Genomic DNA, 23956 nt, shown 5'->3' on the forward strand with positions numbered 1-23956 from the left:
TTCGGAGTGCCGTAGGCTAGGTGCTGGAGATCACCCAGACCCGGATTTCAGCCCAGAGCTGGCACTACCTCCTTAGAGTGTTTCTGTCTGGGCTGCTGCTTCACTGTCTGTAAATGGAGACAGTTCCCTTCCTTTCTTCCTCCCCAAGGCAGGATGCCGTGTAGGCTGAGATGAGATAGGTACATCAAATTGTTTTTAAGCCTGTACGAGTTCCTACGGGAGCATAGAGACTTCTCATTTATTCAGCAAGTCTACAGCGACCCCTGCTGGGTGTCAGGACTATGTGAGTGCTTGGCTTTTGAAATGAATGCATCCAGTTTATAAGGTGAGCCTATAGTTTGGTGGGAAAGATGGGTTCAGATACAGATAATTATAGCAGAATATGGTAAGTGCAATGATAGAGGGAATCAGAAAATGCTGTGCAAGCATATAAGCGGAGCACCAATCCAGACCAGAGTGTCAGGAGAAATTTCTGAGGAAAGGGCAGCTAGCTGAGACCTAGAAAATGGACAGGGATGAGAAGGTATTTCAGTTCAGTGGAGCAGGTGTGGAACAGCAGTGCCTGATAAGGACACGGAAGAGGCTCTGTATGTTTGCATGGGATGTGAATAGGGGAAAATGGAGACCAGAAAGGCTGGCAGGGACTGGAGTATCAAGGGCCCTGAGTTGTCACTAATCCTGCAGGCAAAAGAAAGCCTTGGAAGGCTTTTAAATAAAGAATTTCAGTGGGGGCCGTGAGGAAGGTGAATAATGAAAGAAGAAGATGGGGACCAGGACACCTGGGAGGTGATTTCGTTTTTCTCAGGGGTAAGGTAGGGAAGCCTGAGCCAGGCAGTAGGGATAAGGGCAAGTGCAAGAGAGATTCAGCAGGAGGTAGAAATAACAGGATGTGATAGCTAATGGGCACATGGAAAGAAGAAAGAGCCAAGAGGGTTCACTGAGAATGGAGAGCACTAGAGGAGAGGCAAGTTTGGGGAGAAATAGGATGAGTTCGGTTTTTAGTGGTTGAGGTTGAGGGGCGTTTTTAAAGAAGCTTGTGACACAACCCCTGCCCTTAAGGGAACAGTGCAGTCTGTCAGGAAGGTGGGCTTGAAATACAAAGGCCAGTAGGCATATGAAAAGATGCTCAACCCCATTAATAATTAAAACAGCATCAAAATCCCATTTTTTGCCCATCAAATATTGGCTAATGTAAAAAGGACTGATTGATGACAGCCAGCATTGATGGGGAAATGGATACTCTCATTGAACCAGCAGAAGTATAATAAATTGAGGCAACATCTTTAGAAGACAGTTTGGCAATGACTCTTAAAATAGTCATTGCCTTTAATCTAGTAGTTTCCCTTCCAGGAATTTATTCTACAGAAACACACTCATACAAGGACGTTCATTGGAAACATCCTGAAATACCTACTAAGCAGTCTTTTCCATGGGATCTACTGAACATTCTGACTTGACACCAGGGAGCTCTAAGTCATTCCATATAGTATACCTGTAGCACAGCACCTGCAGTTCCCCTTCAGTGGGATCTCACAACAGTGCCTACTGTAGCAGTCCGTGCAGCCATCTGGGCCATTCTCTGCAGCCACCTGCTCAGGTCCAAGGCAGTAAGACTTGCATTTGGTGGATGTAGGAGCCATTCTGGCTTAGAAGCCTCATTACCCAAAGGAGCAAATAGCTATTGTAATGCTCCATAGACATAGCTCCTAGAGTTCCAGCAAAGGATGCGACTAATTATGGGATTCACCACACACAGGGAATCCAAATTTCTGGTGCCCCTTCAGATGTGTATAGTTACTTCTAGTCCAGATGTGAGATACCAGTCTGGCATCATTTTTACCATAATAATATTGTATAACTATGTTACCATATCATCTGTTTAGATTATCAGGGAAAAGGGCTAGAAAGTTAACCCAAAGACCAGTTCTCATGCAGAAGGGAAAAAGGGTTCTTGCTTTTTATCCAGATAACCCAAAGGCTATCAGTAGGTGAGTCGTTCATAGATGTGTACCCCTCAGGCTAATAATACATTATATGTTAATAAAAAATAAAAAATTTTTTAAAAATAGGGGAATGGTTAAGTAAATTAAGATACATCTATAATGTAGAACATAACTCAGACATTTTGCAGATCTATATGTTTTGACATGGAACAAGCTTTTTTTTATTTTTTAAGATATATTTATTAGAGAGAGACAGAAAATGCAGGGCAGAGGTGGGGAAGAACAGAGGGAGACAGAAACTAAAGCAAACTCTGCACTGAGTGTGGAGCCTGATGCAGGGCTTGGCACAGGGCTCAAAGTGGAGCTCAACATGGGTCTCAGTCTCACAACCCTAAGATCACAACCTGAGCTGAAAGCAAGAGTTGGACACTTTAACCAACTGTGCCACCCAGGCACTCTGGCATGGAACAATCTTTAAGTCATACTGTTAAGGGAAAAAGGCAAATCAGAGTACAATGTGTATGGTATGATTCCATTTGTGTAAAAAGGTGTGTGTGTGTGTGTTTCACTGTACACATGAGAAAAATTCTGGAGTATTATAAATGAAACTTTCAATGGTTATCTCTGGGCATTGAGATTAAAGGGAACTTTTTCTGTATTAACTTTTTTTGGTAGACATGTTTTTTATAATAAAAAATAACAGATAATTTTTTTAAATTTTTTTTTTTAATTTACTTATTTGACAGACAGAGATCACAAGTAGGCAGAGAGGCAGGCAGAGAGAAAGGAGGAGGCAGGCTCCCTGCTGAGCAGAGTGCCTGATGTGGGGCTTGATCCCAGAACCCTGGGATCAGGACCTGAGTCGAAGGCAGAGGCTTTAACCCACTGAGCCACTCAGGTGCCCCAAAGATAATTTTTAAATAGGCTTTGGAATTAGACATAGACTCAATTCTTGACCCTTTCACTTCCCAGCAATTCCATTTATAGCAAATCACTTAGCTTAGACAAGCTACAATTTCCTCAGCAGTAGAATGAGAGTAGTAACCCTTATTTCAGGGGTGTTAGAGATTTAGAGGCCGTGTGTATAAGACACCTGACCATAAGCTTAGTCAGTGGGAATCCAGTAAACAACCACTCTTAACAGCTTTCTCTTAAAAGTAGCTAATTCTCTTTCTCCTCTCCCTGTAGAGGCATTTCATACATTTCCAACCTTAAAGGAACTGGAGCTCGCATTTAATGGAATCAAAACAGTCTATGTGAAATACGGAGACTTTAAGTTCTTGGAAGTAAGTTGGAGGTAGGGAGTTTTTGGTGCCCACCTGTTTCTTTATAAAGAATGGGTATAAAGGTCCCTACTGATTATATCTGTTGGGAAGGAGCTCTCTGGGCCTTTATAGTCAGACTATTGCTTCACAGCAGTCTTCTGCAGAGAGTGGTGGGCTTGGTGGTGATCATGAGGGTTGTGGTAGTGGCAGCAGTGGCAAATAGGTGAGATTGTATCATATCTGTGGCCATTGTGTGTGGTCCTGAAAATAAATGCCAAATTTCATGCCAGAGGGGTCTGTGCAGAAAATTGAGTTTAAACAGAATAGGAAGGAGAGTTTGAGGGGATATCTGGATCCAGTGGGGGTTATGGAGCCTTAGAGGTTAAGTGCTTGGCACAGATCAGGCCAGCTGAACTAGAGGCATTATGGACTAATGCCAGAGACCCATCCTGGTCCAAATGAGCCAGAATGGCTCATGTGGGCTCAGATAAAGGAGGCTAAAGGCCTAGTCTGTAGGACAAGAGATGACTATGAGATTGAATGGGACTCCTATAAGTTCCGTAGCGCACACTTTTTTTTTTAATGTATTTATTTTTATTAATTATTTTTATTAACTATAATGTGTTATTTGTCCCAGGGGTACAGGTCTGTGAATCGTCAGGCTTACAGACTTCACAGCACTCACCATATCACATACCCTCCCCAGTGTGCATAACCCAACCACCCTCTCCCTACTCCCCTCCCCCTGGCAGCCCTCAGTCTGTTTTGTGATAATAAGAGTCTCTTATGGTTTGTCTCCCTCCCCATCCCATCTTGTTTCATTTTTTCCTTTCCTACACCCACACCCCCCACTCTGCCTCTCAAATTCCGTATATCAGGGAGATCATATGGTAATTGTCTTTCTCTGATTGACTTATTTCACTCAGCATAATACCCTCTAGTTCCATCCATGTCATTGCAAATGGCAAGATTTCATTTCTTTTGATGGCTGCATAGTATTCCATTGTGTATATATACCACATCTTCTTTATCCATTCATCTGTTGATGGACATCTAAGCTCTTTCTATAGTTTGGACATTGCTGCTATAAACATTCAGGTGCACGTGCCCCTTCAGATCACTACATTTGTATCTTTAGGGTAAACACCTAGTAGTGTGATTGCTGAGTTGTATAGTATCTCTGTTTTCAACTTTTTGAGGAACCGCCATGCTGTTTTCCAGAGTGGCTGCATCAGCTTGTATTCCTGCCAACAGTGTTTCCTGACTTGTTAATTTTAGCCATTTTGACTGGTGTGAGGTGGTATCTCATTATGGTTTTGATTTGTATTTCCCTGATGCCAAGTCATGTGGAGCACTTTTTCATGTGCCTGTTGGCCATCTGTATGTCTTCTTTGCAGAAATGTCTGTTCATGTCCTCTGCCCATTTCTTAATTGGTCTATTTGTTCTTTGGGTGTTGAGTTTGATAAGTTCTTTATAGATTTTGGATACTAGCCCTTTATCTGATATGTCATTTGCAAATATCTTCTCCCATTCTGTCAGTTGTCTTTGGTTTTGTTGTCTGTTTCCTTTGCCATGCAAAAGCTTTTGATCTTGATGAAGTCCTAGTAGTTCATTTTTGCCCTTGCTTCCCTTGCTTTTGGTGCTATTTCTAGGAAGAAGTGGCTGTGGCTAAGGTCAAAGAGGTTGCTGCCTATGTTCTCCTCAAGGATTTTGATGGATTCCTGTCTCACATTGAGGTCTTTCATCCATTTTGAGTTTATTTTTGTGTGTGATGTAAAGAAATGGTCCAGTTTCATTCTTCTGCATGTGGCTATCCAATTTTCCCAACAACATTTGCTGAAGAGACTGTCTTTTTTCCTTTGGGCATTCTTTCCTGCTTTGTCAAAGATTAGTTGGCCATAGAGTTGAGTTTCTATTTCTGGGCACTCTGTTCTGTTCCATTGATCTATGTGTCTGTTTTTGTGCCAGTACCATACTGTCTTGATGACGACAGCTTTGTAATAGAGCTTGAAGTCTAGAATTGTGATGCCACCAACTTTGGCTTTCTTTTTCAACATTCTTCTGGCTATTCGGGGTCTTTTCTGGTTCCATATAAATTTTAGTATTATTTATTCCATTTCTTTGAAAAAAATTGATGGCATTTTGATAGGGATTGCATTAAATGTGTTGATTGCTCTAGGTAGCATGGAACATTTTTCCATTTCTTTGTGTCTTCCTCAATTTCTTTCATGAGTACTCCAAAGTTTTCTGAGTACAGATTCTTTGCCTCTTTGGTTAGGTCTCTTCCTAGGTATCTTGTGGTTTTGGATACAATTGTAAATGGGATTGACTCTTTAATTTCTCTTTCTTCTGTCTTGCTGTTGGTGTATAGAAATGCATGCAACTGATTTCTCTGCATTGATTTTATAACCTGACACTTTACTGAATTCCTGTATGAGTTCCACCATTTTTTGGAGTGGAGTCTTTTGGGCTTTCTACATAAAGAATCATATCATCTGCAAGAGTGAGAGTTTGACTTCTTCTTTGCTGATTCGGATGCCTTTTATTTCTTTTTGTTGTCTGATTGCTGCGGCCAGGACTTCTAGTACTATGTTGAATAGCCATGGTGATAGTGGACATCCCTGCCGTGTTCCTGACCTTACAGAAAAAGCTCTCCGTTTTTCCCCATTGAGAATGATATTTTCTGTGGGTTTTTCATAGGTAGCTTTGATGATATTGAGGTATGTACCCTCTATCCCTATACTTAGAGGAGTTTTGATCAAGAAAGGATACTGTACTTTGTCAAATGCTTTTTCAGCATCTATTGAGAGTATCATATGGTTCTTGTTCTTTCTTTTATTAATGTATTGTATCACACTGATTGGCTTGCGGAAGTTGAACCAACCTTGCAGCCCAGGAATAAATCCCACTTGGTCGAGGTGAATAATCCTTTTAATGTACTGTTGGATCCTATTGGCTAGTATCTTGATGAGAATTTTTGCATCCGTGTTCATCAAGGATACTGGTCTGTAATTCTCCTTTTTGTTGGGATCTTTGTCTGGTTTTGGGATCAAGGTACTGCTGGCCTCATAAAATGAGTTTGGAAGTTTTCCTTCCATTTCTATTTTTTGGAACAGTTTCAGGAGAATAGAGATTAATTGTCCTTTAAATGTTTGGTAGAATTCCCCTGGGAAGCCATCTGGCCCTGGGCTTGTTTGTTGGGAGATTTTTGATGACTGCTTCAATTTCCTTATTGGTTATGGGTCTATTCAGGTTTTCTATTCCTTCCTGGTTCAGTTTAGGTACTTTATATGCTTTTAGGAATGCATCCATTTCTTCCAGATTGTCACATTTGCTGGTGTATAGTTGTGTAGCACACTCTTGACATTTGTACATCCATAGCTGCTCTTTCCTGCATGTTGGCCTTATAGTACAAGTGTTTTATATTCAGATCTCAGTAGAATGTCTGTGCATCATAAGCCTTGGCGTTGACCCCAAAGAGTTGATAACTTTAATTATTTAATCTGCCAGCATCAAGAGTCAACCACTCTTCACAAAAGCCTCACTTAACTTAGTCTTGCCAGAAGGAGAGAGAGAGTTCTTCCACAAGAGTGAATATTTCAGACTTGATGACCTTTGTATGCCAGAGTTTTTAAAAGCTTTAACTGCTTGGGACGGCAGTCTTCTTAAATGGGTTATTTGTCCTTTTGTTCTTAAAACATACTATACTAGATGTAATGGTACCTTTTCTCCATGGTTTCAAGCTATATTGAGGATGGGGTGATTTACTATGATTTGGAACAGGAGTTGTCCTCAGACTTGTCCAGGGAGCAGAGCTCTTGAAAGTCCAATGAAACAGAGAGTGTAAATTGATAACAACTGGTAATTTTTTGCTATGTTAAAAATAAAATTGAATACTAGAATTTAGTATAAACAGTGGGAAACAGATTCCAGATGCTAGAGAGAGAGGTAGCCATTTCCTTTATCGATAGGCTTGGGAGCTTCTTATGAACTTCCATTTTTTTTTTATTTTACTTTTTTAAAAAGTAGTCATTTTGTGTGTCATATATTGTCATGCATTGTGCCAGGCATCTTGTTTTCCTCTCCCCTACTATTTCAAATCCCTAATTCAAGTGCCTATGGGCCCTGGGGAGGGAACATGACTGTAGGCTCTGATCCCACAGCTGACTAGCTTGGATCTACTGATTGATCATGATTGACTTAGATGCCCTATTTCTTAGTTTGATAGCTTCTGATAAAGATTATTTATCTGGCAGATCCAGCCTTACCCAAAGGAATTTATTTACATAAGAGAGCAGACCAAAGTCAAGATGCCGAATGTAAATGAGAAGGTGAAATCTCTTGGCTAATCATTTATTTCTATCTCTGTGATTTATAAGGTCTCTCTAAGAAAAAACATAAAATTGTCAAAAGTCCTGAATTTGCAGTTCACAGTAATGAATACTTTGATGTATAATAAAACTTGATGTGACTCAGCAGGTATAGTAGGTTAGGAATCTTCTGTTCTTGTTTGCCAGAGAGGCTGCCACCCGAGGAGTAGAATTCTTCAGCAGTCAATTTAGAAAAACTTAACTTTGCCATGATTTGATTTTCTGCATACCAGTCTGAAAAAGTCTCAGCTGGAGCCTGGCCCTGAGAGTCAGGAGACTTTGTTTCTTGTTTTGGTTCTGCCACTATTTTGATACAGCTCCTTGGCCAAACCACTTCTTTTCTCTGAGACTTAAGTATCCCCCTCTGCAAATTCTGGGTCAGCTGTGAAGTTCTGTGACCTGTGATTCTAAAACTATTCGTTTCTTTGAGCTGCCCTTGATTCTGTGGAGAGCAGATTTGGCCCCAACATTAAGTAACCAAATCAGCTAGGACAGGGGTCAGTAAACTTATTCTATAAAGTGAATATTTTAAACTTTGTGGTCTATATGGTTATAACTAGTCACAACTGTGATAACTAGACAACTCTGCTGTTAGAGAAGGAAAGGAGCCATAGATACCACATAAAAAATGAGTGTGGCTGTGTTTCAACAAAACTTTATGATGCTGAAATTTGAATTTCACATAATTTTCACACAGTAGTCTTCATTTGATCTTTTTTCAACCATTTAAAGTGTAAAAATTATTCTTAGCCCACAGGCCTTACAAAAGAGGCAGCAGGATGGAAATGGCTGAGAGATGTTAGTTTACCCACTCCAGAGCTAGCACACTGATGAAACAGCTCAGTGTGATTGGAATGGAAAGTGAAACACAGTGGAGTAGTGATAGGTGAGCCTGGAGAGGTAGCAGAAGAGAGACTGTGGGAAGCTTTGGAAGCCTCACTAAGGAGTTTGAAATATCCAGTGGGTGTTAGGTATGGTTGCTGACGTGAAGCATGAGTTGGGGGGAACAGTATGAGAGGTATTGAGACAAAATCCATAGGTCTCATTGACTGCTATGAGAGAGAGGATTTTCCCACCTTTCCTATGATTATCTGAGTCCTCTTTCCAGGTCTTCCTCCTTAAAGGCTTCTATCTTTGCCCCTGCCAAATAGAATCACCCGTTAGTGTGAACTCTCAAAATTTGGAATTTGCTGATGGCAGCATGAACTCATCACTCCATTGGTGCTTGGCACCTTTCATAGTCTGCCCAGTCTTCTCAAACCCTCTTATACCATGGACTCTAGTCATACCCAAACTATTTGCAGTCCTTAGAACAAAGTACACTACCTCCTGTCTCCGGCTACAGTGCTTGTTTTTTTGCCTTTAACAATTTGGTGAATACTGACTAGTCTCTGAGGACAGCTCCAGCGACATGTGCTCTGTGAAGTCTCCTGGATCTTCTGGTAGAGCTGACTGTTCCTTTCTTTGTGCTTCCACTGGTCTGTGTTCAGACCTCTATCCCAGCATCATTTCTACTTAGTAGACATATATGTTTATCTACCTGAGCAGCTAGGTTGTGAGCTAGCAGAGGACAGGCTGGTACAGAGTAAGCCTTCAGCATATGGTCCTTATAATGATGACAGCCAACATTAACTATACTTACTATGTAGCAGAGTCATGCTAAGGGTTTTATCTACACAGTTTTTCATAAGAACTTATTATTATTTCTATTTTATAGAAGCTCAGGTTAGGTAATTTGCCCAAATCCCAAATTTGGCCAGTATTTAAACTCAGGTCTATGGAATCCATCAATTGATTACTACAGTGGAGTCAGACCAAATCCAGTCCTCCTCTGTTAGTGGCCTACAGCCACTTGTTTATATGTCTGTTCGACTGTGCAACACTGATGTGGTCAACCAGCTGGGTAAGAGGCTGAAATGCCTCCATTCAGTAGGCTTCAATGAGTATGTGTGGAGAAAGAGGGAGGAAAGAAAGCAGACTTACACATGAGAGTTTAAGTGAGTGTGTAGAGGCCCAAAAGAGAAAGAACAAAGATTGGGTTGATACCATTTATCACAATTGTCTTTGTCTTTGCAGACAGAAACTCAGTTTCCTCACTGGACCCTGACCTAGTCAACTATTTCATGAATCTAGGTGGCCAGTTAGAAAGTGGTTGATAGTGACAGTTTGGATTATTGCCCTCATAAACCTGTTCATTTCAGATGATTTTTTATATGCACCTACTATGTACCAGGTCCTATCTAAGTTACAAGGATATAGTGATACAGTAACATGGCTATTGACCAGGAAGTTTATGGTCTAGCCTACCATCATGTGCCAAGGTTATGCTAGGCACATCCATGTACCAACATCCCTGTTCCTCAGATGTGTGTCTCCTTATCAGGTACCTGGCTGACCATGAGAAGTATCCCTAGATAAAGCACCCAAATTCAGGGGAGAATTCCCTGAGAGATTCCAATTGGCTGGTAAATTAAGAGAAGTTTTATAAGGAGGCAGCTTTTGAGTTGGCCTTCTGGGGCTTAAATTCAGATACATGGAGAGTGAAAAGCTCTCCAAGTTGAGTGAAAAGCTCAAGCAAACACCTCTAGGTGGGGTGGTGCAGGAAATAGGGAAGGAGTCACTTTGGTCAGCACCACAGGATAAATCAGGATTTGTAGTCAGAGCTAAAGCTAGCAAATAGGCTGGGAACGGACTATAGTAGGCCTTGAATGTTAATCCAGAGAGTCAAGAAGGTTTGAGGCTTATGAGTGATGGGGTTGCCTAGAAGGTTAAAAAAAATGGTGAGCCCCCACCTCATGTATGAGCATCATTGTCATGTGTAGTACTTCTGGTCTCCCATCTTTTATCTTTGTACCATAGTTCCTGGACCTTTCCTTCAACAGCCTGACTGCAGAGGCCATTTGTGATCTGGGGATTCTCCCGCACCTCCGTGTCCTGCTCCTCACAGGCAATGGGCTCACCTCCCTGCCACCCAATTTGGCTGTCAAAGAACAGTAAGTTCTACATCCTAGGGTCCATCCCATGTGTTCCCTCATGAACCTTTGGGTGCAAATATGCAAGGTAATAGCCCAGAGCAGCTCAAAAGTGCTATGAAGACGGCTGTGAGTGCTCAGAGCAGGGAAAAATGCTGCCTACCGAAGCTCCTATGAAAGGAAGTCATGGGAATGGGGCCCCAAAGAATGATTAGGGCTCAGATGGGTGTCTTCACACTCTCCTATGCTGTTAGGAGACCCTCAGGTATCTAGCAAGTCACTTTCCCTGTCTCTGATTGGTCACTGGTAAATTGTGGATATTGCTCTTGCCAGACTTATCCCTTCACAGACCTACTGAGCTTTGTATGTTCCCATTCTGCACCTTGGTTCAGGCTGTGCCTTCTGACTATGATATAATAATGGTCAATGCAATATACATCATAATAATAATGCTAATGCAATATACATGTGCTTACTATGTGCCAGACACTGTTTTCAGCATGTTATACATGTTAACACATTTAATCCTCAAAACAGCCCTATGAAGCAGGTGTCCTGTTATCTGTGTTTTATAGATGAGGAATTTGAGGCCCAGCTATGTTAAGTAACTGCTGATAAGTGACTAAGCCAGAATTTAATGAAGTCTATCTGATCCAAAGACCATGCTTATGACCATTACGTTCTCTTCTCATATGGATTTTGCATATCTTCCAAGGGCCTATTCAGACCCTCCTCTCCCTATCAGAAGCCTTCCCTGATGGCTTTAGACCATACTTCTTCCCTTCTCTAACCATCTGTTGAATTTAATGTTTTCCCTCTTACTTTAGAAGTTTATATATTCTGTTGTGACTTATGTCTCACAAATAGGTATATATATGTAAATAATAGATAAATGGGTGAAATACATAGAGTCTCCCAAAAGTATTGTGAGCACTATGAGGGCAGAGGCTCTGTCTTAGTCATCTTTGATCTGAAGCAGCTGGTTGAGGAGTCAGTACTTTGGCACAAGTACCTATTCAATGGATGTTAACCAGTTTAGAGATGGTGTAGGCAAAAGTCATGGTGATAATATTTGTTGTGATGATGGCAGTTGCGATGGAGTTTATAGTGATGATAGTGGTTGGTTAGTTACCCAAGAAGTTTGGATAATAGTAGTGATCATTGTATTAGGGATTTCATTAGGCTCCTTTTGTTTGCAAGTGACAGAAGTCAACTCAAACTAGCTCAAGCAAAAAGGGAATTTATGGGGCGCCTGGGTGGCTTAGTTGGTTGAGCATCCAACTCTTGGTTTTGGCTCAGGTCATTGTCTTGGGGTCATGGGATCGAACCCACACTGGGGTCTGCACTCTCAGTTGGGAGTCTGCTTGAGGATTCGCTTTCTCTCCCTCTGCCTCTCCCCTGATTTGCATGTGTGCACTCTCTCTAAAATAAATAATTTTTTTCCCCCAAAACCCCAATAAAGCCAAAAGGGAATTTTTGGCACATTTACCTGTAAAGTCCTAAGGTGAATGCTGGATACAGGTGCACAGCATGTTGTCAGGACTTTGCATGCATCTCAGTGTCTTTCTTCATCATGTGCGTAACTTCTCTCTCATCTTTCTCTCACTTACTTTCTCAGGCACATGCACACATCTTTTTTTTTCCTTGGTGTTGGCAGGCTTTCTCTATGACCAGACACATATCAGTCAGGGTCAAGTCAAGAATATGAAAACTACTTGAGATATTGCAAATTGAGGGGACTTAAATGTTTGTCATGGGGAGAGATAATAGTTGGCATTTTATTATGAAAATTTCAGACACACATAGAAGTAGAGTCAATGGCAAAATGAACTTCCATGTACCCATCACCTAATGATTATTGCCTGACAGTTCTGAGGTCACAGACAATCCTGTTTAATCTATACCCCCACCACTTTTTTGAGCTTTTATTTATTTATTTGACACAGTGAGCAAGAGCATACAAGCAGGGGAGCACCCAAGGGAGAGGGAGAAGCAGGCTCCCCCCTGAGCAGGGAGCCCAACATGGGGCTCACTCCCAGGACCCTGGAATCCTGACCTGAGCCAAAGGCAGACGCTTACCCAACTGAGCCATTCAGGCACCCCACCTTAAATTAGTCTTAAGAAAAATCTCAGACGTATCTAGCTATCAATGAATACTGCAGATTCATGTAGTTTGACCTGTAATAATCCAGTGTATACCTCTAAAAGAGAAGGACTCTTGAAAAAAATCATAATCAGAGTACTTTTATTCCACCTAAATATTAGCAACAATAAATAGAGGGAATTGGTTTTATAGGTGGTGAAAGGGCTAGAAGAGCAAGAAGGAAAAAGATTGATGCCCAGAGATCAGATGCCTCCCAACTCCTGGACTTCAGGCCACAAGCCTGTCCCTGCTGCTGGGCTTTTAGAGAGGTTGTTGCCGCAGTTCTAGATCTGCTGCAGATGTGCTGCCCCAGTAAGGGCTAGAACCTCACCAGCAGGGATGCCGGTGCAGCACTGCTGCCGCCAGCAAGCTGTCAGAAACAAATGAGAGAGCTGCTTCTCCCCCTCTTCTGGCCTTCCAGTCTCACCAATCCCTCCCTTGGCAGTATCTCACTGGAAGCCAATTGGAAAGATGGTCTGGGAAGTGTAGGTTAGGGGTGACCGTGGCCCCTTAAAATACATAGCAGAACACAAAGGAAAGGAATAAAGTTCCAGAGCAAATAGGCAGATGACTGGTGCCTCCCAGCCCTTGGAAGCCCAACATCTACTCTCCTTCTCTCCATATTTAATCACAATATGCTTTCATCTTAAGTGAAGGATCTTTTCCTTTTCCATGAAGATACTTTCACCCTCTTCTATAAAGGGATATGAGACCGTTTCATAGGTCACTGTATCCATTTCTGAATGATATCATTTTCTCTTCTAAAGCAGTCACAGTGCCAAATAGATATTTTATAACCTAAAAACTAAGTTGCGAAGTCATTCACCATTAGTAATTTACACACAACAATCGGAGAAGAAAATATATGTATTTGCTACAATAATCTTTTCTTAACTGGTCCAGAGGCCATAGTACACATTTATGAATCCTTCCTTCATCACATATTTAATGTTTCCTTCTCCCTTATCTAGCACCTTGGCAGTTTGGGCTCTTTAACTGGCATGATATCCTAAATGATCATTCCTGAAGAATCAGAGTTATGAATCCTTTTTTAATAGGTTGTGGTAGTTTTCTACTAATGCTTTTTAAAATTGTGGTAACATAACATACAACATAAAATTTACTATCTTAACCATTAAAAAAAATTTTTAAATAATCTCTATACCCAACATGGGGCTCAAAATCATGACCCTGAGATCAGGAGTCAGGTGTTCTACTGACTGAGCCAGCTAGGCACCCCATCTTAACCATTTTTCAATGTACAGTGGCATTCACGTAAGTCCCTTCACATTGTTGTTATACCATCACCACCATCCATCTTCAGAACTCTTTTCATCTTGCAGAAATTCCATTAACTTTGATTAATGGACATGACACTTCTAAGAGGAATACCTTATAATTCCCTGGATTCCAGTCATATTTCTCTTTGTCCTCAAGGTATAACAGCAATCATACCTACTTTAGATAATCAGTATCAATCACCCAGTCAATATAATAAACTCCTTTTTTTTTGTCTAATGGTTTGGTGAATTGAGGAACCCAAGTGGCCAGTAGCAATCTCAGGTTCTAGTTAAGAGAAACTATTCTTTGTGTCCTCTGTAAAAGTATTCCTCCCTAGGCAACTAAGACCTCTACTTGTAGGAATGGAGGCAAAAATTCGTCAAGTGGATGATTGTAAGAGGATCTGTTCTTATTTCCTTTCATTAATTCCTAGATCCTATGTTCTGGTTATGAGGGAGACAGCATCAGTACTGGTTGCTGGTTTATGTGAAACCTTATCTTTTTAGTAGTCAGAGCCCTGTCTTCACAGGGGTTAGTCTCCTAACTGGTATGATAAATAAGTTGTTTAAAAACTGCTCTACCTTTCTATTAGATCAGCTGCTTCTGATGGGGAAAATGTGGTAAAAAAGTGAATTCCATTTTTATGGGCTCATCATTGCACTTATGTGCTATCAGAGGTGTTCCATGGTTAGAAGCAATGTTATGTGAGGTACCAGGATAAAGAATATGATATTCTGTAAGTCCCCTGATGCCGATGCTGGCAGAATATCAGGGAATGTAAATCTCTATCCAAAACACATGTTTATTCTGGTAAGCAACAAAACAAAACACTGTTCCTCTTATGAAGGAAGGTGCTTATTAAAGTCATCCTCCCACGAGGTGGTTGGCTAATCCTTGCAGAAATGGTGCCATGTTAGGGGCTCAACGTTGGCTTCTGCTCTTGGCAGTTTGGGTACTCAGCAGGGGGGTAGCCAGATCTCCTTGGTGACGGGATGTGTGTAGCCTCTATGCCTGTGCTAAAGGCCATTTTTCAAGCACTAGGGTATCTGAGGAGAGAGGCCATCTGACTTCCTGGAATGGGTCATCTTGTCCACCTAATCACTGAGAGTCTCCTCTAAAGTGGATAGCCTTTGGGAAGCATTCACATGGGATGCAAATAATCCTTGTACTCTATCCATTCTGAGAGGTCCACTCACATAATTTCCCCCTTAGACCTTGCTCTCAGCAGTTTTACTTTTTTTTTTTCCCAAGCTTGGACTATTCTGCTAAACTGTTAGCCACTGCCCGTGAATCAGCGAAAACCAAAAAAAATAGATAGACACATTGCTCTAAGTTTTACCTATTGGGAGGATTTTTCTTCCCTTGTCTTTCAGAGTCACCCCTGTATAAAGTTGTAATACTGTAATAGTCTTTTAGTGTCAGCATATCATGAACAATCATTTGTAAACCCAACTAGGGTGTTTTCTCCTACATCAACTGCTCACAGAACCTTAGTTGTGCTTTGATGGAGAGGTAACAGCGGGAGTAGGCATCATAGGAATCTGAGCCATATTCATTCACACATTTTTTCCAGACTTGCTTGAGCTGGATCTCACATACTGCTTTCACTTGCTGAGGGAATTCTGCCCATTTAGTTCATGTTGAGTCACTCAGGTCACATGGTCACTTCATGTTCCTGTGATCAGCTAGCTGTTCAGTCTTCACCAACATAGGGTAGTAAGCCAGAAACTATTTTTCAAAAGGAGAATAGTTATCCATAGAATAGGGCATATATAACTTTGGAGTGCCTGAGTGGCTGAGTTGGTTTAAGCATCTGACTTCAGTCCAAGTCATGATCTTGGGGTCCTGGGATGAAGCCCTGTGTCAGGCTTCCCACTTGGCTGGGGGTCTGCTTGTCCCTCCTCCTCTCTCTTTGCTTCTCCCCCTGCTCGTGCTCTCTCTCTCTCAAATGAAAAAAGAATAGGACATAACTTGGCTCAAAAATTATTCTGCGGGGTGTCTGTCTGGTTCAGTTGGAAGAGTGTTTGACTTTAAATCTTGGGGTCGTGAGTTCAAGTCCCCTGTGGGGTATAGAGATTACTTAGAAAAAGAAAACAACTTAAAAATAATTCTGCAATTGGGACCTATAAAAGGCTCTATTCTTAGAAATGATATAACCTATCCATCTAACCAGGACAAACTTGAGAGGGAAAAGGAACACTGTTAATTATTTTAGGGTAACAGGTGAAAACCCAGAGTGTCCTTGAAAACCAGGACGTTATGGTAACCCCCTACTATACAGCACACCCATTTGCCTTAGACATTTAGAACACTGTTGGACCTATTACAAAACTATCTTGCTCTGGGCCCGACATAAAACTGGCATCCCCTGGGATGCTCAGTAAATGAATTAGAATAGCACAAATGTTTTATGCATTGCTTCCCAAATCTAAAAAGACCAACAAAGCTTTGTGTCTTTTTCTTAAGTAAGAGGTGGTGCGAGGTGAAGGATTATGTCTTTCACATTGGAGGTATATCCCAGCATGCTCCCAGCTACCTGGACATCAAGAAAATCGATCAAGGTGGTAGTTTTTTGAATTTTTGTAGGGTTTCCCTCCATTCTCTGACATGCATGCATCTTACTAAATTGTCTAGAGTATTTGCAACCTCCTGCCCATCAGGTCCAGTCAACATGAGGTTCTGTGGAATACCAAAGTGGATTAGCAATAGATGTGTAATAGATTATGTAGGCTGAAAGAGTTGATGTTGATGTGGCCCTAAGAAAAGAGAGCAAAGATGTACTGTTGTCCCCATCAGGCAAAAGCAAACTGCTCCTGGCAGTTTCTATTCACCAGTAAAGAGAAAGAAACATTTGATGGGTCCTTAGCTGTATTGCAAGTGCCAGGGGCTGTGTTGATGTACTGTAGTAAGAAGAGTCCACATGTGGGGCAGCAAGCAGCTGAAATTGGAGTCACTACTTGATTAAGTCTGTGGTAATCTATAGTCATTCTTCATGACCTGTCTTCTACACAAGCCAAATAAAACAAGTTAAGCAGGAATATCATAAGACCCAGTATCCTTTTACCTTTCTTGTCTTTAGTGATGGCAGTAGTCCCTGTAGTTACCTCAGGGATGCAGAATAACTTTCAGCTTACTGTTCTAGAAACGGATAAACTGAGGCTTCAGTTTGTCCCTTCCTGCTGTAATAGTTCTCACTTTGTTGGTCAGTAAACATATGTGGTTATTCTGTCAGTTGCTTAGTATGTCTGTTCTAACTATCCATTCAGGAACTGGGGAGATAACCAAAAAGTAGGCTGATGACTTCACTGGGTTCATTCACAGGCTAAATTTCCATTCTTCTGTAATCCCCTGCTTTGAGTGATAGACCACCATACCTTTCATATCCCCCGACATTAGCACTGATTTGCAGATATTGTCTAGTAATCCTTGAAAGGCCTGGTTCAGGACTATCTGATAGAATTTTCCACAATGTTGGCAATGTTCTATATCTCCATTGTCCAATATGGTAGCCACTATTATTAAACACTTGAGATATGATCAGGGTGACTGAAGAACTGAATTTTTACTTTGATTTAAGCTTGTTTTTAATTAAATGGAAATAAGAAACTGAATAAGAGGCTGTGACTCTCCCTTTGGGCAACTCAAATCATTTTTATTCTCACCAGCTCTAGATTTTTTTTTTTTTTAATTGTATAGTTCACGCATAATTATTTGAAGCTAGTCTTCAGTCTCTGCAAGGACCACACTATTTCTAATTTACACCTTCCTATAGGATTTAGTCCTGCAAAGCCCTAACTTAAAGCAGGGGCAGTTTATCAGGAATCCCCTTCTCTGGTGCACCCTGGACTCTTGGCCCCTAGACTAGCAAGGTTGTCAGAATCTCTGCTTAGCATCTCAGCTTGTCTGCCACTTCTGGAGTCAGCAGGTGGCCCTAGGGGAAAAGAGACCCCAAATGTTGCAGAATCCCCTTTGATCTTAGCCCCCTAACTTCTCACAGCTTGTTAGTTCCCAGATACCTTAAAGAAAATTGTTTTTAATATATATATTTTATCTGGATTTGTTTATACTCAGAGAGGTGGCCCAATTATTTAGTCTGCAATACCATAAACCTTTCCATTTATTTTGGCCAGGTGCCTAGGGTCACTCAGTATGGAACCATTTTAAACTAAACCAAACTAGCTGGATATTCTCTGAGCCATTCCAATGATACAAATTTGGGCTACAGTTTTGCACAAGGGCAAATCTACTCTCCCCCTTCCCTTCTTTTCATTCCAAGGTAGTTTTACCCTAGCTGTGGGATGAGGAGTGTGGGTTTAGTGCTAGTTCTCGCTCTCCTGAGTGTGTATCTGTTTAGGATCCTACGTTCATGTAGGGGGTCTCCAATTACATGCTATTTCAGCAAGATCAGCAAGTGTCTAAAAAGGCTTCTTGTGCTTGGTTTCTGTCTCTGGATTTTTAGATTTTGGCATATGACTGCTTTATTGTCTTCACATCTCTTACATGTTTTAAAATGATGAATCTTTCTTCTTTTTAGGTTTTATTCATCATTGTAGTTGTTTTCAGTGGGAAGTCTTGTTGCATAATGCAAGGCAAGTCTTCACCACTAGGTATTTCTATTTCCTTATATATAAGATGGGGAGAATAAATGTACTCCTATTTACATCAGAGTATCAATTGAAATAATTGTGCTTTGAAAGCTATGAGGCTCCAAACAAACTGTTATTTTCTTCCTGGTTGTCTGTCCACACAAGAATGTTCTGTGGATTCGCCTTCTTCTGCCAACTTCTTAAATGTTGATGGTCCTCAGTTGTCCATTCTCAACCCACTGTTTTTCTTAATTTTTTTTTAAAGATTTTATTTATTTATTTGACAGAGATTACAAGTAGGCAGAGAGGCAGGCAGAGAGAGGTTCCCTGAGAGGCAGGTTCCCTGCTGATCAGAGAGCCCGATGTGGGGCTTGATCCCAGCAAGCTGGGATCATGATCTGAGCTGAAGGCAGAGGCCAAACCACTGAGCCACCCAGGCGCCCCTGTTTTTCTTAATTTTTATAATCTTTCTTTGTGGTTTCATCCTTTCCCAAGTCTTCTTTATATCTCTACCTCACATCTATCTTCTGAGCTATAAGCCCATATATTTTACTTAATCATACCAAAGTCATCACACACATGCCCGTGCTGAGATCTTCTCCTCCTATGTCCCTGACCTCAGTGATGGGAGCTGCTGTCCATCAGCTGTGCAGTTGTCCAAGTGAGAAACGTAGGCATCAGTCTGCATTCTTCCATCCCTCACCCTGCACATCCATTCAGTCACTGGAGGCAATGAGTTGTGTTTCCTAAATGTTTCTCAAACATGGCCCTTTCTGTAGCCCATCAACACAGCCTCTGCTACTTGGGATACAGCTAACGACCTGTCACATTTTTCTTTCTCCTTATCACCTCCTAACCAACCCTCTTCATCATCAGCTGGAGGGATGTTTCTAAAAGCACCTCTGATTCTATCAGTGCCCTGCTTGAAGTCCTTCGGCAGCTTCTCGGCATTCTAAAGATAAACACCATTAACATTGATCACAAGGCTTTTCGTGACCTGACTCTCTCTGCTTCTGCATTCTCCTTTCTCTTCACTTTTTTCCATTTCACCACATAGCTCATCTACTCTGAATTATTTGTGTCTCCATTTCCGGATCGATCATATGACTATGTCTGGGTAAGTTGGAATTGTATCGTTAGGGTCCGTGATCAAAGGAACGAGACTGATACAAAGTGAAGGTCAAGCAAAACTTTATTTCGTGCCAAGCATCAAGAATCAAACTGACCGGTCAGGGCTATCTCTTATGAAAAGGTGATGACGATGATCCCGACAAGGTCACTCCCAAGAAGGCCGCTCCGGACGAGGCTGCTCTAGATGAGGCTGCTCCGCAGATGAGGCCGCTCCATGATTGGAGCCGCTCCCAAGAAGAGGCCACTCCCAAGATGAGGCCGCTGCTCCATGAGGTTGCTCCCCAGACAAGGCCGCTCCCAAGAAGCCATTCTGGACAAGACCGCTTCCTGGACGAGGCTGCTCCCGACGACGAAGAGGCAACGATGACAGCGACGATGACAAGGAGGACAACCCGGATGACACAGACTCTGCTCCCCACGATGCCACTCTGACAAGGCTGCCACCCAGAGGAAGCCACCGCTGCGGACAAGGCCGCTCGTGGCTGGGGGTGGCGAGGCATTTTGCGGTGAGGCTGCTGGCGGCTAGGGGCCGTTGGCATCTCAGGGCCGCTGGCGTCTCGGGACCGCTGACCGCTGGACTGCTGGACCGCTGGTGTCTCAGCACCGCTGACGTCTGGGAGCTGCAGGCGTCGGGACCGCTGACCACTGGACCACTGGTATCTCAGGACCACTGGCGTCTAGGGGCTGCAGGAGTCGGGACTGCTGGCCTCTAGACACCTGGCATCTCAGGACCGCCATCAGTGCAACTGCCGGAGGCTGCAGCTCTGGGCTGCTGAAAGCAGGGCCGCTGGAAGCTGCAGGTGGCTGGAGGCTGCAGGCGGCTGGAGGCTGCAGGCGGCTGGAGGCTGCAGACGGCTGGAAGCTGCAGGCTGTGGCTCCGGGCCGCCGGAGCCGGGACCGCCAGAGGCTGGAGACTGCCGGCGCAGGGACCGCTGGCAGCGGTTATAGCTCTTACAAGAGCTGTTACAGCTCCTCCACTCCGCCGACTCTTCCGCTCCCGCCGACTCTTCCGCTCCCGTCGACTCTTCCACTCCCACCGACTCTTCCTTCTGCTCCCGTCACAGCTCTCCTCTTCCCCTGCTAGCCTCGCACAGCAACCTTTATGTGGTTGGTTGAGCCCACCTGTATACAGGTGGCCAGTCGGATCTCAATTCACCCTAGTGGATATACACATGCCGCACTGTTTGGACATCTCCACCTGGCCTGCCCCACCCCTACATCCGGGGTCCACAAGCAAGTTCCTCTGGGAGGGGAAGGCCCTTACAGTATTTGACCTACTCCATCATCAGCCTACCCATTACTTGTTTGGATAGGCATCTGAGACTTTGGGTCTCCCTTGTGGCCCATTCCCTCTCTCCCCTTGGACTGTACAAGTCTGCCACCCAGGCTTGACCAGCATGGAGTAGAGGGGGATGGTTACCTTCTGTTTTCTAACCACTGTTTTCCTCAAAATGCCTCCTAAAGGAGCGCCAGCTTTTTTAGCAGCCACATCATAAGTCCTCTTTTACACAAGTGAGTTGGGAAGCTACATCTCCCACATCCTGTGTTTGCATGGTGCATTTTCTATATCTCACCACAGAAGCTGACCTGACATTTTCATGGACATTACCACTTGCTCAGTTTCATCTGTTTTACTGCAGCTCTTTGTCCAGTTTGTTCAGCAATATTTTTAGCCTCATGCAAAGTCTTACAATGTGAAATAAAAGACATCCTCTTTCATCGTTTAGATAGAACTGACTGGGACCAGAGACGCTCAGCACCAGCTTGAAGTTACCCAGCAAGCCAAACAGCAGCAGCGCCAGAATGAGAGGCCAGGGCTGCTGACCCCATTCCTAAGTTTCTTCTAATCCAGCACACCAGTTCCCATTCCTGAATCCAGTCACCAGGGCATACTCTTAGCTTCTAAAAAAAATTAGTCAAATCTATCATATTTTAAATGCTATTAATTCCTTTTGCCAAGAGAAGGTATAATAAAAATAGCATCACTCTGAACAGCCAGAAACCTCAACCTCTCCACACTAATAGACTCCCGCCACTTCAGAGAGCTTTTCTTCCAAAACTGCCATGGGAAGGACCCAGTGGTAGAGCCTGATGCTGTCCTCTGAAGCCTTGCATCTTGTCCTCCTTACCCACTCATTGACTCCCCCCTATTTTAAAACATCTGTCTTGGAGACAAAATGAAGCTTTTATATGTTATAATTAGGGTGAAACTTGTAAAAGGCAAAACACTATAACTTGTCATAAGAGACAGGATAGAGCTTCTCCATTATGGGGTGTAAGGGGAATTTTTTTAAAGGCTTATTTTTTAAAGGCTTATTTTTTTTAGCTCTTTCACATCTGACTGGAATAAAAAAGAGATGGGTCAATTAATTATAAATAACAGAGCTATTACCCTCCTGTAATTGCTCTGTGGTAGAAATTAAAAATTTAGTGCATGAAAGTTGGTTCTTTCAGAAGAGGAAGAGAGTCATCTGTGTCCTTCAAATACCATCAACTAAAGGCTCCTTTCCTTCTTGGTTGAGTGTGTTCAGTGTTCATTTGGGTGTATGGAGGGGAGAGAGTTGGAGGGAGGAATGAAAACATGATTTGAGTCATCTGCTTTTGTATACTTAAAAAGAATTACATAGGGGCACATGACTGGCTCGCTTGGTAGAGCATGACTCTTGATCTTAGGGTTGTAGGTTCAAGCCCCGTGTTGGGTGTAGAGATTACTTAAAAAACCAAAATCTTTAAAAAAAAAAAAAAGTTGAAAAAAATAAAGTATTACCTATGTCTCATCCACATGGGGACATAAGTCAGGCCACATTAATGGTAGTATCTAAAATACCAGAACTTCCTGCCCCACCAGTGTGATTCAGGATCTCAGCCCATGGAATTCCACTCTCAGGTATTTCTGGGACTCCTCAGAGAGTTTGAGTTTTGAGAGACTTTGCAGCTCCTTACTGATGTATGCATTTTATTGGTCACTTTAGAGAAGAGCATCACTGTGGCCAGCCTGCCTTACCCACGTGAACCAAAGCTGTGGTCCATGCCAAGGGCTCTGTCTCCTGATGCTCCCATGGTTGCTGATACTTGGGGTGATGCAGCATACTCAGGAGATCGACCTGACCCAAAAGTGTTCAGTATTCTTTCTGTGGAATGTTTTCCCTCAACTTGGCCATGCCTTAGTCACTCTTACTTTCCATGAGCATTCCTAGTGGCCCCATCCTGCTCCAACCCAGTCTCACTGAGTCCATCTGTGAATAAGTGCAACCTTTCTCCATACAGAAGACTGATGTGTGAGTGGGATTTGGGGAAGAAGGTCAGTTGGAGAAGAAATTACACCTTCTGGTCCCTCTCTGCAGGGATGTCTCAGGGGCACTAGAGAAGTTCCCAACCTGGTTATGCCTCTTGATTGATTCCCTGTCCTCCATCTCTTCCTATCCCCACTCCTGCTTCCTGGGGATGGTAGAGTTTGTCCCCTGCCCTTGCTTATTACCCAGGATCCTTGCACTCACAGGGAAGCATCTGTAACATCACTGACAAGCAGGAGGTACATCCTGAGGTTCCCAGCATTGGAGACGCTGATGCTAGATGACAACAGGCTCACCAGCCCCAACTGCTTTGCCAGCCTGGCCGGGCTCAGAAGGTAAAGCCACAGTCCCCTCTCTGTAGGACCACCTGCACCCCCAGCCTGGCCCACACCCTGAGCTGCTCTGGAATCCGAAAGACCTGGTCTTAAATCCTGGCTCCACCACTTATCTCTCCTGTGTGGCCATGGGTGATTCACTTCTCCCCTCCGAGCTTTAGCTCAGTTATGAAAGTGGGGCATCAGTAGGACATTTCTGATCAAGTGCCTGGATTATAAGTGGCAAAGAGAAAGGAGGGTAAAAGGAGATATTGCCAGGGATAGGCTCCTGACCCTTGAGAGAGGGGACAGAAAAGAAAAGAAAAAAAAAAAGGAATCAGAAAGATAAGGTTACCTGCTGAATTCTATGTATTTGATTAGATTACGGAAAATGCTGACATTTAAATGGTTAAGCTTTAGATTCCTGGAAAATTTACTTTAGATGCAGGTACCCTTTACTGAATACTACTTTGTGCCTAGCCATTTACATTGCTTTATTCACCTTTACAGGAACCTTGAAAGATTAATGAATATTATCCCCATTTTAGAGATAGGGATATTGAGGCCCAGAGAGTGTAAGTCACTGGCTCAAGGTCACAACAGAGGAATAAGTGTCCAAGCCTGAATCCATGTTCTTTCCCTCCAGTTGCTTAGTAA

General features: G+C 42.8%; 1 protein-coding gene across 28 annotated transcripts in view; it reads left to right on the forward strand.

Moving 5' to 3' along the window:
• The window catches only part of XRRA1 (X-ray radiation resistance associated 1), a 70215-nt gene that overhangs the window by 15623 nt on the left and 30636 nt on the right, over positions 1–23956 (forward strand). For 10 of the 28 annotated variants that reach the window (XM_082749653.1, XM_082749651.1, XM_082749656.1 and 7 more), the window contains 4 exons: positions 3132–3229; positions 7466–7540; positions 10439–10572; positions 23192–23320. The exons of 3 other annotated variants lie outside the window; for them this stretch is intronic. In XM_082749653.1, coding sequence (XP_082605779.1) covers positions 7520–7540; positions 10439–10572; positions 23192–23320 — 284 coding nt within the window. In that variant the 5' untranslated portion in view covers positions 3132–3229; positions 7466–7519. The remainder of the gene's footprint in view (positions 1–3131; positions 3230–7465; positions 7541–10438; positions 10573–23191; positions 23321–23956) is intronic. 15 more of the 28 variants (XM_082749672.1, XM_082749673.1, XM_082749675.1 and 12 more) reach the window with 5 other exon arrangements.

This window comes from Mustela nivalis (assembly GCF_964662115.1).
Source record: "Mustela nivalis genome assembly, chromosome: 9".
In the NCBI taxonomy this organism is placed as follows: Eukaryota; Metazoa; Chordata; class Mammalia; order Carnivora; family Mustelidae; genus Mustela; species Mustela nivalis.